The 17,167-nt window shown below is 39.7% G+C and overlaps 1 protein-coding gene across 1 annotated transcript; it reads right to left on the reverse strand.

The window, feature by feature from the left end:
- Positions 1 to 1,712: 1,712 nt before the first annotated feature.
- LOC115431051 (protein phosphatase 1 regulatory subunit 14A-like) lies at positions 1,713 to 16,792 on the reverse strand. Its single transcript, XM_030151299.1, has 6 exons — positions 16,719 to 16,792; positions 15,224 to 15,387; positions 14,162 to 14,445; positions 5,871 to 5,951; positions 4,488 to 4,520; positions 1,713 to 2,257 (listed from the first exon to the last, which is right to left on the reverse strand). The coding sequence occupies exons 1-6, from the start codon at positions 16,760 to 16,762 to the stop codon at positions 2,135 to 2,137; spliced, it is 729 nt and encodes a 242-aa protein (XP_030007159.1). The 5' UTR covers positions 16,763 to 16,792; the 3' UTR covers positions 1,713 to 2,134.
- Positions 16,793 to 17,167: the final 375 nt, after the last annotated feature.

Raw genomic sequence — 17,167 nt, forward strand, 5'->3', positions numbered from 1 at the left:
ACCCTCTGCTGTCCAGGTGAGTATATTAAACACACTTTAACCCTCCGGTGTCCAGGTGAGTATATTAAACACACTTTAACCCTCTGCTGTCCAGGTGAGTATATTAAACACACTTTAACCCTCTGCTGTCCAGGTGAGTATATTAAACACACTTTAACCCTCTGCTGTCCAGGTGAGTATATTAAACACACTTTAACCCTCTGCTGTCCAGGTGAGTATATTAAACACACTTTAACCCTCCGGTGTCCAGGTGAGTATATTAAACACACTTTAACCCTCCGGTGTCCAGGTGAGTATATTAAACACACTTTAACCCTCCGGTGTCCAGGTGAGTATATTAAACACACTTTAACCCTCTGCTGTCCAGGTGAGTATATTAAACACACTTTAACCCTCTGCTGTCCAGGTGAGTATATTAAACACACTTTAACCCTCCGGTGTCCAGGTGAGTATATTAAACACACTTTAACCCTCCGGTGTCCAGGTGAGTATATTAAACACACTTTAACCCTCTGCTGTCCAGGTGAGTATATTAAACACACTTTAACCCTCCGGTGTCCAGGTGAGTATATTAAACACACTTTAACCCTCGGGTGTCCAGGTGAGTATATTAAACACACTTTAACCCTCGGGTGTCCAGGTGAGTATATTAAACACACTTTAACCCTCTGGTGTCCAGGTGAGTATATTAAACACACTTTAACCCTCGGGTGTCCAGGTGAGTATATTAAACACACTTTAACCCTCTGGTGTCCAGGTGAGTATATTAAACACACTTTAACCCTCCGGTGTCCAGGTGAGTATATTAAACACACTTTAACCCTCCGGTGTCCAGGTGAGTATATTAAACACACTTTAACCCTCCGGTGTCCAGGTGAGTATATTAAACACACTTTAACCCTCCGGTGTCCAGGTGAGTATATTAAACACACTTTAACCCTCTGCTGTCCAGGTGAGTATATTAAACACACTTTAACCCTCCGCTGTCCAGGTGAGTATATTAAACACACTTTAACCCTCCGGTGTCCAGGTGAGTATATTAAACACACTTTAACCCTCTGCTGTCCAGGTGAGTATATTAAACACACTTTAACCCTCCGGTGTCCAGGTGAGTATATTAAACACACTTTAACCCTCGGGTGTCCAGGTGAGTATATTAAACACACTTTAACCCTCGGGTGTCCAGGTGAGTATATTAAACACACTTTAACCCTCCGGTGTCCAGGTGAGTATATTAAACACACTTTAACCCTCGGGTGTCCAGGTGAGTATATTAAACACACTTTAACCCTCGGGTGTCCAGGTGAGTATATTAAACACACTTTAACCCTCTGGTGTCCAGGTGAGTATATTAAACACACTTTAACCCTCCGGTGTCCAGGTGAGTATATTAAACACACTTTACACTTACACAAAAACTCAGATTATTTTAGTTTGTTTTTCGTTTCATTACCCTCCGGGTCAAACCAAATCAAATATCAAAAATGTCGACATGAAACCCCACATTTGGTCCATTTGATTATTTCCAATTTTTAATTAGTTCGTACAATTGAAAGAATGAAAAACAACTTGTTTTTTTATTTGTACATAAATAATTAAATAACGAGTCATTTTTTCATTTTCTGATTGTGGATTTTCAACTGAATATGAAAAGAACGAATGATTCGCAGATTTGAACAGATCTGAATTGAATTTCAACACCAGACAAATAAGACTTTTCAAATATTTTTACTGGGATTTAGTTATTTTTAATCGTTATTTTAACATAAAAATCCGTGTTTTCCACTGTTTTTGGAAAATTTATAAGCTAAAGAGTTTCAGGTAAAATCAGGCAGTTTTAAAAATAAAATAAAAGTCGTAAAAAGCCTGACGGACACAGTTCACGTCCAGGTGATGAACATCGTGGACCAGGTCGCAGCAGAGGACAGTGGTGTTGGTGGTGGTGACCCAAACTGAGCTCAAAGTACACAGAACATGGTTTTTCAGCTCCTTGTGGTGATGTGGCAGGTGTGTTTGTTTTCCTCGTCAGCGTCTCTCGTGTGGAGCTTGTGGATGCAGATGTTCAGTGTTTGTTTTCATGTCTGTTTGGGAAGGCGGTGGGAGGAGCTTAGCCTCGGCGGGTGCGTTTGTGGCGTCAGTCGGCCAGTTCGGGGCGGGCGGGGCAGGCGTGGAGCTGTGGGAGGCTGATGCCGTCGTTGTGCAGATCCTCCTGCTTCTGTAAACCCTGAAGCTTCGAAAGGAGCTCGCTGATGAACACCTGCAGGAGAACAGACGACAGGTGAGCGACCCCTGCAGGAGAACAGACGACGGGTGAGCGACCCCTGCAGGAGAACAGACGACGGGTGAGCGACCCCTGCAGGAGAACAGACGACGGGTGAGCGACCCTGCAGGAGAACAGACGACGGGTGAGCGACCCCTGCAGGAGAACAGACGACGGGTGAGCGACCCCTGCAGGAGAACAGACGACGGGTGAGCGACCCCTGCAGGAGAACAGACGACGGGTGAGCGACCCCTGCAGGAGAACAGACGACGGGTGAGCGACCCCTGCAGGAGAACAGACGACGGGTGAGCGACCCCTGCAGGAGAACAGACGACGGGTGAGCGACCCCTGCAGGAGAACAGACGACGGGTGAGCGACCCCTGCAGGAGAACAGACGACGGGTGAGCGACCCCTGCAGGAGAACAGACGACGGGTGAGCGACCCCTGCAGGAGAACAGACGACGGGTGAGCGACCCCTGCAGGAGAACAGACGACGGGTGAGCGACCCCTACAGGAGAACAGACGACGGGTGAGCGACCCCTGCAGGAGAACAGACGACGGGTGAGCGACCCCTGCAGGAGAACAGACGACAGGTGAGCGACCCCTGCAGGAGAACAGACGACAGGTGAGCGACCCCTGCAGGAGAACAGACGACAGGTGAGCGACCCCTGCAGGAGAACAGACGACAGGTGAGCGACCCCTGCAGGAGAACAGACGACAGGTGAGCGACCCCTGCAGGAGAACAGACGACAGGTGAGCGACCCCTGCAGGCAGAACCGAGTATCACACCTCAAACACTCACCTACGCATTTAGTTTGGTTTATTTGGAAACGTTGTCGTTGCTTATTTTTGTCAACTTTTTATACATTTCGTTCATTTTTATTGATGATTGTGGCTGTTTTTGTTCATTTTCTTGCTTATTTTATTCTTTTTTTTTTTTTAACTTCATTTCAGTCATTTTTTGCTTTTATTAATAGAGGTTTGGTGCATTTCATTGTGGGTATGTGACAATTTGCACACAGAGGAAGGAGTACACACAGTACGTTTTTTTTTTTTTTTTTCAAAATAAAAGCCCTAGTAAAAATAACAAATGATGAGAATTAAATAACCTCTTTATTTTTCTGACCAAACGCTCGACTGTTTGTGAGAAAGAATAATTTTCAATGAAGAAAAATTGTACAAAGAGTCGAGCGTTTGGACAGAAAAATGAAAAGAAGTTATTTAATACTCATCATTTGTTATTTTTAATAGGGCTTTTATTTTGGAAAACCCTACTGTGTGCATGTGCGTGTCTGAGTGTGTGTGTGTGTGTGTGAGACAAAATCAGTTTGAATAATGAATTGAAATTGTATGAATAATAGAGCATAAAACTCGTGATTTACCACATTTTAAGGGTTTTATTTTGAAAAACTATTGCGTGTGCATGTGTGTGTCTGTGAGAAAGAATAATTTTCAATTAACAAAAATTGTACAGATCATGTGGTAAATCATGAGTTTTATGTTCAATTATTCATATGATTTCAATTCATCATTCAAAGTGATTTTGTCTCACACACACTCACACACACAGTAAGGTTTTTCAAAATAAAACCCTCATGAAAAGGTGACGGTGGTTTCAGTAGAGGGTCGCTGGTGTTCTGAAGGGATGAAACGAGGACAGACACAAAAGGGTGGGAGCTGGTGTCAGGACGGAGAGGTGTGAGTGGAGCTGAGGTGTCGACAGTCTCGGAAGGCGGGACATGCGGTGCGAGGTCCCGCCCAATGCTGCTTACATCTTTAATTTTATTTTTTTTGTTGGTCATTTTATGTACTATTAACACTGGGCCTTTAAGGGTTAATAAAATGATAAAAATACAAACAGATAAATCCTGGTTTCATCATCACTGTGACATGAACATGTGATGAAAACACGCCTGAGACGCTGCCAATAATAAAAAGAACGTTTGGAGACGGTTTCAGACGGAACATCTGCTTCATGTCCCATCTGATGGTGACCTTTGACCTCTGACAGAACAGCGCTGCAGGCTGAATAAACACAGAGAAGAAGAGTCGGTAAACACATCCAAGTGTTTACATGCCTCCATTCTCTGCTTCGCTTCAGCAGCTGAATCTGTTCCAACAGAAACAAACCAGAGTCAGCGAGGCTCAGAACACGATGAAGCGCCGCCGCCGCCGCTTATTCGGTTTACATCTGAACGGGTCTGGGCAGCGCCGGCGGCATTCTTACCTCTGTGGTGTTGGTGGAGGACTGAAGGATCTCCTGGAAACACAAGAAGAAGAAGATCCATGAGACAGACTGGACAGAACCAGGTCCAGGTCTAGTTTTAAACCGGGTCTTTGTGTTTCAAATGTAGAACCAGAACCAAAGACACTGTTCTAAGGGTCAGTGATGGAACGTTTAGATGCAGATGTAGACGTGTGATCCTCAGAAGAAAAACATCATCATCATCATCACTGTGTCGATAAGAACCAGAACCAGAGCCGGTCCATATCGTCCATGTCGACACAGAAACACTAACCCAAGTTATTTTAAGGTGAATTCTCCAGGAAATGAATCTGAATCTATGTCGATGTGGGCGATATTATACTTCCAAATATACAGGATTCATGAGGTACTTATTGAAAAAAAATATTTTTTTTTTTCCTAGATAAAACTCCCTTTAATATGCAATGAATCATTTTTAAGTAACCTTTTTTCTAATGTCTGTTGGTAACAAAACAATACTGTATACAAACACAAAATTGCTACATTAATGTAAAAAAATATAAAAATGATCCTTATGCTAATAAAACAAGTATTTGCTGCAGAATTCTCCTTCTTATGTGAAGTATTTTTTTCCTTAGATTGACCTCCACCAAGCTCACAGTTAAAATTTCAAAAATATTCAAAACAATATGGCAACGTAACATTCAAACACCAATTTTTTCAGTTGTTATTTTTCTTTTTTTTTTTTTTTTTTTGAGGGGAAAAAATTAATTTATTCATCATTAAATTTAGTCTTTAATGTTATTTCAGACAAAAACACTTTTGTAGCCTGGAAGGGATTTTGGAGTATGATTACTGCAAAAGTACGCAGTAAAAGTAGTTCATAGTGTTTGTGCTAATAGTATATGAAGTACTAATACCAAAAATACCAGATCTGTGAAATACTTATGGAGGAAAAAGATTTTATTTCATGTTAAAAAAAAGCCTTAAAACTATTTTAGCCTACTTACTTCCCCATGATTATCAGATAAATAGTGCATATGAAAAACACTAGCGGCTGGTTTGACCACAGTGTTACATGATACAGTTGGAAAGATGTAAGTGTGTTACATTTTTTACATGATATTATCAGACAGCAAAGCCTGCTGGGAAATGTCTGAGCGCTAACGTTAGCTGCTTCAAACCGTTTTATGTTGAAATACACGTCTGATTTTCAGTTTGTCAGTTACAGATCGATGTCAGTTTCCGACATTTATACGTGAACACAACGATGCCAGGAAAACCAGACCCACAACTCCAATCAACTCTGATCCAGAACCAGGTCCAGGTCTAGGTCCAGGTCCAGGTCCAGGTCCAGTTCCAGGTCCAGGTCGGTGTGGATGTGGTCTACAGGTGTATGTTTACCTGCAGCTTCTGTCGTCTCTCCTCGTCCGTCTTCAGGTCCAGAAGGTCGTCGATGTTGACCTCCTCTGGCATCTCCTCCTCCTGGACGACAGAAGACCACATCATCATCATCATCATCATCATCATCTCCATCTTGATAAAAACCAGAACCAGTCCATATCGGTAAGCAAAAACTAAAAGGACATTTTGTTGTTGATAAAATATTTAAAGTGAATGACGAATAATGATCTAAGAACAAAAAGAACAGATCACTATTATTATTATTATTATTATTATTATTATTATTATTATTATTATTATTATTATTATCATCATCATTATCATATTAAATAAAAATGAATAATTTATCCATAGGTTTATTTGTAAATGTAAAAGTGAACAGACTAAATGACTGATAAACAACACAACAAACAACTCATTAAACAGTATTAAAACAACAGGTTTAATTAAAATGTAACAGAGATATTTTATTTATTTTATTTTTATTTAACCTTTATTTAACCAGGAAGAAAATCCCATTGATAACTGAGGGAACGAATACAACAAAAATACTACTAGTAATACCACCACCACTACTACTACTACTATGTACTATGACTATTACTACTACTAATAATAATAGTTTGTTGCTTGTTTGGTTTTTTGTTGGTTTTGTCAGTTTGTGAGTTCTGTCTTTAAAAACAAATTTCCATAAAATCTGTAAAACTGTAAATTCCATATGCACTTAAACGTCTCATCGTGATGTAAACAGTGTTGTGTGTCGACATATGGACATTTAGCGTCACCCATAAACCCCTCCCCCATGTTAAACCCCTCCCCCTCACAATACGACGTCTTCATCAATCAATACGCCTAATGGCCTCCTCTTCCTCCTCCTCTTCCTCCTCCTCTTCCTCCTCCTCTTCCTCCTCACATCTGTCTGCTCCTTCTGTTCTGTCTCCTTTGTTCAACCATCGTCATCATCATCACATCCTTCTTCTTCTTCTGCACAAATTTCACTAAAAATTAAATTATATCCAATGGAAGATGAGGTGAAAACACCCAAACCCCGCCCACTTCAGAGCCTCATTACTCCATCATTTGTTACCATAGAAACCTGGTTCAGACTTTAACCCGGTCTCCAGACTCCAGACCCTCCTGTTGTGGATCTAGTCCAGTATTTATTAAATCACACTTTAACTCGGATGCTTTTCTGCATCTGTTTCTGAGTTAATAATGGCTGTGGAATGGACCATGACGTCAGTGAAAATAGACATTTCAGCCAAACAACCACTGTAAAAACATATATAAAACGATAAACAAAAAAACATACATTAAACAATAAACTAAAAACATACATAAAATAATAAAGTAAAAACATACATAAAATAATAAACTAAAAACATACATTAAACAATAAACTAAAAACATACATAAAATAATAAAGTAAAAATATACATAAAATAATAAACTAAAAACATACATTAAACAATAAACTATAAACGAACATAAAATAATAAAGTAAAACCATACATTAAACAATAAACTAAAAACATACACAAAACAAACTAAAAACATACATAACACAATAAACAAAAAAATACATAAAACAATAAACTTAAAAAAAAAAAAAAAATATATATATATATATATATATATATATATATATATATATATATTTATTTTATTTTTCTTCTTGTTTGCTTGTTTTTAACTATATATTTCTTTTTTATGTGTTTATTTTTTCTTGTCTTTATTCTTATCACCATGGAACTGGATTTTTCTTTGGTTTGTTGGGAGGGGAGGGGAGGGGAGGGGAGGGGAGGGGAGGGGAGGGGAGGGGAGGGGAGGGGAAGAGTTGAGGGTTACTTCAGAGACTATTTAGTTTTGTTTATTGTTTATTTGTCAGGGACGTTGTACAAATACATTCATCTGAAAGAGAAGAGATGCTTTGCCCCAGAGTTAGCTAAACGCTCCTTTCCATGTTCCGTCCCCTTTTTCCATTTCAAAAAAAGCCTGTTTGGAAAATATGTCACCTCCTTTTTTTTCCTCTCTTTTCTGTTCCTTGTCCTTTCCTGTTTGAACAGAAACCAGTGATTTATTTTGTATTTTACTGTTCCTTTTCGCTGTTCGATACTAACACAAAATCAATTAAAAATTCTTGGAAAAAATAACAATAAATAATAAATAAATAAATAAATAAATACATTTTAAATTATTTTGTATTTCATCAACTTGAGCCATAAACAACTAGAAGCACTCGGAGAGCACAGACCTCTGCCAAGGCCGATCAGTGGGGCCCCCCATGGGCCCTCCCACCCCCCACCCCGATCACCACCAAAATTTAATCATTTGTTCCTTGTGCCAGTATCAACATTTCCTGAAATTTTCATCCAAATCCGTCAATAACTTTTTGAGTTATCTTGCACACAGACACACAGACAGACAGACACACACACAGACAGACAGACAGACACACAGACAGACACACAGACAGACAGACAGACAGACAGACAGACAGACACACACACAGACAGACAGACACACAGACAGACAGACACACAGACAGACAGACAGACAGACAGACAGACACACAGACAGACACACAGACACACAGACAGACAGACACACAGACACACAGACAGACAGACACACAGACAGACAGACACACAGACACACAGACAGACAGACACACACACAGACAGACAGACAGACAGACAGACACACAGACAGACAGACACACAGACAGACAGACAGACAGACACACAGACAGACAGACACACAGACACACAGACAGACAGACACACACACAGACAGACAGACAGACACACAGACAGACAGACACACAGACAGACACACAGACACACAGACAGACAGACACACAGACAGACAGACACACAGACACACAGACAGACAGACACACACACAGACAGACAGACAGACACACAGACAGACAGACACACAGACAGACAGACAGACACACAGACAGACAGACACACAGACAGACACACAGACAGACAGGACACACAGACAGACAGACACACAGACACACAGACAGACACACAGACAGACACACAGACACACAGACAGACAGACACACAGACACACAGACAGACACACAGACAGACACACAGACACACAGACACACAGACAGACAGACAGACACACAGACAGACAGACACACAGACACACAGACAGACAGACACAGACACACAGACAGACACACAGACACACAGACAGACAGACAGACAGACAGACAGACAGACACACAGACAGACACACAGACAGACAGACACACAGACACACAGACAGACAGACACACAGACACACAGACAGACACACAGACACACAGACAGACAGACAGACACACAGACAGACAGACACACAGACAGACAGACACACAGACAGACAGACAGACAGACACACAGACAGACAGACACACAGACAGACACACAGACAGACAGACACACAGACACACAGACAGACAGACACACAGACACACAGACAGACAGACACACAGACACACAGACAGACAGACAGACAGACACACAGACAGACAGACACACAGACACACAGACAGACAGACAGACACACAGACAGACAGACACACAGACAGACAGACACACAGACAGACACACAGACAGACACACAGACACACAGACAGACAGACACACAGACACACAGACAGACACACAGACACACAGACAGACAGACACACAGACAGACACACAGACACACAGACACACAGACAGACAGACACACAGACAGACACACAGACAGACAGACAGACAGACACACAGACAGACAGACACACAGACACACAGACAGACAGACACACAGACAGACACACAGACAGACAGACACACAGACACACAGACAGACAGACACACAGACAGACAGACACACAGACAGACAGACACACAGACACACAGACACACAGACAGACAGACAGACAGACACACAGACAGATGCCAACAAAAACATAACCTCCTTGGTGGAGTTAAAAATAATCAATAACTGTCATATTTTTAACCCTTTAAATGTCATGTCTGGAATGTAAACAAACCATGTTTTTAGAAGCAAAAACACAAATAACTTTTCTTTTTTTATATATATACTCTACATAAAAACTGGATTAGTTATATTTATTTTTTCCTCCTGTCATATGTCAATAATTAACACTAACATTGGTTAATTTTTTTTTTTTTTTTGGTTTTAGGTCAAATGTTAAATGTGTCAGTGTGTATTTTGTACTCACTTAGTGGAAGGATGTTAGTGTAGGAATTTCACACTGTTTATTATGGGATGGTTTTAGTGGATGGAACAGAATTTTAAAAATTGTGCAAAAATGAACAACTTTTAAATTCTGACTTAAAATAAATCGTGAAAAATAATATGACTTTTTATAATATGAAGTGTAAGGTGTGCAGAAAATGCTCAGCCAAACCATATTTAAACCTATAAACCAGAACCCCCGACACCATGGATCCACCTGGAACCTTTAAAAGGGTCTCAGACCCCGGGGACGTTTTTACATGAACACCACGAAGTCGTCGTGGACCGATGGGTCAGTGACGCCAACACTAATTCCACTACATCGCAGGTGTCAAACATGTGGCCCGGGGGCCAAATGGTCCAATCCGGCCCCTGGGATGAATTTGTGAAATGCAAAAATTACACTGAAGATATTAACAATAAAGGATGTTAAAATCATTTTAGGTCATTTCAATCTAAAAATGATCAGACCAGTAGAATACTATCATAATAACCTATAAACAATGAAAACTGTATATTTTTCTCTTTGTTTCAGTGTAAAAAAAGTTACATAACACAAGAATATTTACATTTACAGACTAGCCTTTTACAAAAAATGTGAATATCTAAAATGTCTTAAGAGAAATATGTGGAATTTTTAATAATATTCTCCCTGTTATTTAATGTTGTGTGTATTTGTAGATCCACTGTGATCTCTAAGTTGTGATTCACATGTATAAGTGATAAACTAAGGCGTAATATTGTTAATATTGCACTTATTTTACATAAGAATTTTCAGGTTGTTCATATTTGTTCATGTTATGTTTAAGTACAGTTCATAGATGTAAACATTTTCATTACGGAATTTTAGTTTTTTCACTCAAAAGTTATTATTATCTTATTCTTTAAATTATTTTACTGGTCCGGCCCACTTTATATCCTATCAGACTGCATGTGGCCCCTGAACTAACATGAGTTTGACTGCCCTGGTCTACATCTAAAATATTAAAATAATAAATAATAAGGATAAAATACATAATAACTGCGTGACACATGCTCTTCCTTTAAGACCAGGTGACGTTTGTGTTTTTATTTGGTTGTTTTGAGGTTTTAATGGCATCCTTTCCGTCCTGTTTTCCTAAGTGGACGTCCACTGGGACTGGTCTGTGGCGTCAGGACACACATGGGTCACATGGTCTGGTCACATGGTCTGGTCACATGGTCTGGTCACATGGTCCATCACAGCGTCGTTTACGGGCCCAGATGGGAAGGACAGGAAGTGAACAGTGCTCAGATCTGATTATCTATTTATCACCGGGGACCAGTTCTTCCTCCATTAACGTCTATGTCACAGGCCCCTCCCCCACACCGCCCCACCCGTCACAGACTGCTCCTGAATACATCACCAGTAGCTCCACCCTCCCCGGAGGTTCAGGCTCTGACATCAAACCCACTCTGCAGCCTTTGAACACTCAGACGGGTGGGGTCAGGTGGGGCCAGTGGGCGGGGTCAGTATGTTAACATGTGGGTGTGACCTTTACCTGGAACACCTGTCTGACCTTTACTGACCCTGGTGTGTTCACAGGACGTGGGGTTTCTGAGTCTCTGGAGGAACTGAACTCATGTCATCTGTGACCCACACGTTATTATTATTATTTTTGATTTATTTTTTTTTTGCATTTAATTGTATTGATCGTGGATTTTATTTAGTTTTTTGTGTATTGTTTTGTATTTCCTTTTAATGTTTCCATTGCATTTTTTTTTTGGAAATAAAAAACTATATTTTATTTTTTTTACTTGTCATTTTATTATTTTCTGTTTCTATCTCATTTTTTCATTTTCTTTCCGTTTTTTTTTTTTTCATTCTTTTCAATTTACTTCCCATTTCACTTTATGTTTTTAATATTTTTCAGGTTTTTACTTGTGTTAAAATCGGATTTTGATGTTAATTTTCATTCTCTATAAAAACTAACACTGAATGAGTGAATTACTGAATTTCATTTTAGTTTAGAACAATAATTATTTTACAGACGTTTTTTTCTCTGTAGCTGAAAAAAGAAAACGGTGAAGATAAAGGTATATTTTACTTGAATTACTCTGAATATCAGCATTAATAAACAGATAAATGACATAAATAAATCTAAATTATATTATATTCCCTAATTATGTTTCATTTAAATCATTTTATATATAATCTTTAAGTATTTTAATATTTTTTTAAATCTCAGAAAATGACTCCAAAAAACAGAAACTCTTCATTAATTCTATTTTACATGTTTTAAAGACAAACAAGCGTCTGGAATAATTAAGAAAAACCATTCAACACTAACAGGAAGGTTTTTGTTCTTAATCTGTCAAAGTACGTGCAGTATTTTTATAGGATTTTTCAGGGGTTATTGAGTATTATCAAAGAGTCTAAAGGCTCAGTTTTCATTAATTGACTGATTTTCTGTGTTTATTGATCTCAGATTGAATCCTTTCATTGGTAAGATCAGATCAAACAGACATAACCATGTGACCGCGGCCTCTGATTGGTCGTTTCCCTCATTACAACGATCTGGATCCAGGTCCTGAAGACCGAGTCCTGGCCTGCCGTCTCCGTGGCAACGCTTAGACCACCCCCGGGTCCGACTGTCACATCGTGTTTGACTTAATGCACGTCTGACCTTTAAACGCAGCATCGACGCCCTGAGGACCACGTGTCCCAGAATGCACCAGGAGGAACTGGACCACCAGGATCTGGATTTACTGAGGACTGATCTGAGACTGGATGTAGGGAACCAGGTCCTGATTCAGGTCTAGATCCAGATCCCAGTCCAAATACAAATCTTAGTCTAAGTCCAGGTCTAGATCCAAATCCAGATATAGACTGAGATCCAAGTCCACATCTAGATCCAGATCTGGATCCAAATTGGACTCCAGATGCAGATTCAGATCCAGGTCCGGGTCCATATCTAAATCCGTTCACTGTGTGGAACCGACTGGGATCATGTATCACATCTTAAACCCTTCGACCCGGTCTACGATGTTCTGAAAACCCGCCGGTCCAGACCAATGTACTGAGATGAGGCTGCGTACCGTTTCCATGGCAACACCTCTGCCCGCCTGTTACGACTCCTCCTTCTCAGGGTGTGGGCGGTGGCGTCTTAGAAGAACTACGGTGGCAAAAACATGGAAACTAGACGGTGTAGAGGTTCCTCTGTCTGAACCGTTCTATCTGATGTTCACCAGGCTCCATCGTCCAGACGCCGTCGTCACGCCGACGGGAATCCACGAAGAAGAACCGACGTCTGGTTTCATCAGCACAATAAACATATGAAACAAATCCAGAACTTTACAAAGACCCGGATTTAGTCTCAGACAGAACTGCACACGCCAAAGAACCGAAGACCAGAACCAGCCTGCCACATCTCCTGTTCATGTGGCTCCGCCCTCACAGGCCACACGAGGCTGTGATTGGCTGGAAGGGTCTGGTTCTTCTGATGCATCTGAAACGACGCCGTGTTCAGCAGAAGAGCATCCAGACCCCAACACCAGTCTGGATGTTCAGGTTCTGAAGGCGACGCCCAAAAACACAAACGCCGCCACAGTGGAAGGTCAAAGGTCAAGGAACGATACGTAGTTCACCTTTAAAGGGGAACTTCAGCTCCACCGGATCAATTTATTCATGGGTTTAACCTGATCCAGATCCAGGTCCAGATCTAGATCCAGATGCAGATCTAGATCCAGATCCAGATGCAGATCCAGCCACACAAAAAGATTGAATTACATATCTGGATGTCAATTCAGATCAGGTTCCAGATGCAGATCCAGATCCAGATCCAGGTCATGTTCCAGATCCAGATCAGGTTCCAGATCCAGGTCATGTTCCAGATCCAGATCAGGTTCCAGATCCAGGACATGGATCCTTTACTTTTATTTCATGGATCAAACTGATTTTGAGTTCAACTAAACTAAACTGAAACCGTTTTAATCCTGAACAGAATCAGATCGGATCTTTCTCTCATGAAATGGTTCGACTGGTCCACATGTGCAGGTTCTGCTGGTTCTGGACTCACCCGGTCCCGGTACAGCTGGTCCAGTCCACAGTCGATCCACTTCTCCACGTCCAGCCTCCTCTGCAGCTCCTTCCGGTTGTATTTGACGGTGACCCGGGCCTGGCGCCGCTGCAGGACCTGAGCCGGATCACGCACCCCGGACCCGGACCCGGACCTGGACCCGGCCCGGCCCGGGGATGGACTCCCGCACAGCCGGTTCACCCGCCGCCCCACCCGGTTAGCAGCCATCAGGACTGAGGAGACCAGGACCCGGAGCGGGACCAGGACCAGAACCAGAACCAGGACTCAGAAAATAAAATATAAATAATTTTAAAAATGTCCAAAGAATTAAATTAATAAAATAACAACAACTATAATAATAATAATAATAATAATAATAATAATAATAATAATAATAATAATAATAATAATAATAATAATAAATCTGTCTGTCTGATCCGGGTCGGGCTCGGGCTCCGCCGGTGCCGCTCGCGCAGACTGACTGAACCTCAGGGCGGGACCGGGACACACGAGGCGGCGACGGAGCGTTTAAACACCGTCGGAAAAACAAACACTTTTGAGACGGACGGAAAATCTAAGCCACATTATATGATTTATATTAAAAATGTAAATGAATTGATCCGTTTTAACTGAAGGATCCATAGTTTGCATAAGTTTAGTGTCTTAAGTTTCACAATTTAAAACAAAATGAACAGTGAAGTGTATAGAAATGAGCAAAACTGAAGGATATCTGTAAGAATATAAACAAAACTGAAGAAAATCACTAAGCATGGCAAGAAAATGAAGACAATTTGAGGGAAAAAAACAACAAAAAAAAAGCAGGTTAAAAAATTAAAAGAACAGAATAATTCGCCAAGGAGGAAAAATAAACAGCACAACAAAAAAAGTCATTTAAAATTTGTATAAAAGTAGGAAATTGCTAAAAGCATGAAGAAACAACTGAATAAAAACGTGTTACTTATAAATGTAATAAACTGATGACAAAATCATATTGATGTGAATCATTTTTCTCTCTTGACTTAAGTGATTAAACACAGACTGAAAATATTTTATTTTTGTCACCTCTTATTCTTCGCTGATAGAGTTTACGAGCTGCCTTTGAATGCGTCCTGAGAGGATCCTGCCGGGTCCTAGTGCACCTGGGGTTAAAGGTCGGGGTCAGTCTGGAGGAGGAGGGAGGAGCAACGGCGACACCTGCTGGACGATGCAGGAGATGAACCTCAGATCTGGGTTTGAACACAGGAAATAAAGAAATGATGGAAATAATGAAGGAAATAAAAACCATGAAAAAAATTAAGAAAACAATGAAGAAAATGAGGAAAATAATGAAAACTTGAAAGATTACAAAACCCACTCTATTTCTTTTACTGATCATTATACATTTATTAATCAATGTACAACAGTGACATTAAACGGACCAAAAAGTCCAAACACATTTGCACAAGAAAAGCTCATTTTCAGACCGTTAATGTTGAGTGTGTCTAAAAATATTTTAAAATAAATATTATGAATCACTTTATGAAGCATAAGCTTTTTTATAATTAATAATCACATTTAAGTTTAACCCATAAAGACCCAGTTCTACTTTTGTATCAGTTCCCAAATGGATTTCTCTCTATTTTTACCTTTTTTAGCTGACTTATCAACAAATTTTTTAAAAAAATATATTATCCTCTGTATTTTGCATTTATTGGTGTAAATCATGTATTTTCCTATATTTAATCCACTTGATCGTGTAGATGTTCATGAAAATTAAAGTAAATTCAAAGTTAATTATATCAAAACAAAGAAAAATTAAGAAAAAGTTACTTTTTCAGCAAAGAGATTCTAACTGAACGTGAAAACAAGTGTGTTCATCCACTGTTAGTGATCCAAAACCATGGGTTTTCCTGGTGAATCAGTGTTGTAGAAGATGGTGGTGTTTCCACGGTAACTACGGAGCCTCTGAATGTCCAAATGGGTCATATCTGATGACCATGAAAAGATGAAGAACTGTATTTTACACCAATTATTGACATGGATCGATAGGATTAATGGATTAACAGGTATTAAACAGTTTAGATCAGTAGGTGGTTTGTGTCACTAGTGGCTGTTTGGGTCTTTGAGGGTTAATTTTTCAGACAGATTTATGAGAATATGTGACATTTACATAACTTATATCAATCACTCATCCATATGTATGTGTGTGTGTGTGTGTGTGTGTGTGTGTTAATAGTAATAATCAATATAAGCTCATACACAATGATAACAATAGAAACAAGAACTATAATAATAAATCAGATAAAAAAAGAAAAAAGATAAATAATACGTACATGACAGAGGTGTACAGTTATGTACAAGTAACATGAATATAAACAAATAAACAACAAATAGTTTTAATCATAAAAAATAAATAGTTTTGAACTCAACTACTCAACAAATAAACAATATGTTTCTTTATTTAGGGTTAAAGGTAAAAATAAATAAACACAATAGTTGAAAATTACTTCATGAAATAAATGGATTGATTTTAATTCAAACTTTATGATAAATCAGTGAGACAAGGTTTAGTTCAAACCTGTGAAGGCAGACAAGGCAGTGTTTACGTCCTGAACTGTGCATGTGCAGTGAGCGTCACTGTCTCTGATTGGAGGAAGCGGTGGAAACAGTCAGTCATCTTCTGTGGAAGTGCTCAGTCACAGAGAATTTCTGGAGAGATTCTTTACAATTGATATGATGTAATACTGATTCTGGATTCTTGTTCAAACTTGAACATATCATTTTTGTTTTTCATAGAAAGAATATGGACGTAAACAAAAAAAAGGTAATAAATTTACTTTTTAGTTTCAGCAAATTTTATGTCCATAAGTGTAATTCCCTTCATCGTCTTTATTTTTCTCTGTTTTACTCAATGAAATTGAATTAATCAACTATTTCACAGAGCTTGAACAAAAAAGCTATGAACACATATGAACATTGTTTATCACTGAAGGTTCTCAAAACATCATAACCATTTTGTTTAGAATA

This window comes from Sphaeramia orbicularis, chromosome 13 (assembly GCF_902148855.1).
Source record: "Sphaeramia orbicularis chromosome 13, fSphaOr1.1, whole genome shotgun sequence".
Taxonomy (NCBI): Eukaryota; Metazoa; Chordata; class Actinopteri; order Kurtiformes; family Apogonidae; genus Sphaeramia; species Sphaeramia orbicularis.

Bases quoted from the DNA above. Each gene is read 5' to 3' on its own strand.
- LOC115431051 (XM_030151299.1), bottom strand. From the start codon at position 16,762: ATGCACAGTTCAGGACGTAAACACTGCCTTGTCTGCCTTCACAG. The intron at 15,388-16,718 runs GTTTGAACTAAA...GTTCAAACCCAG, and splicing joins TGCCTTGTCTGCCTTCACAG to ATCTGAGGTTCATCTCCTGC. The intron at 4,521-5,870 runs GTAAACATACAC...TTGTGTTTCCAG, and splicing joins AGAGACGACAGAAGCTGCAG to GAGATCCTTCAGTCCTCCAC.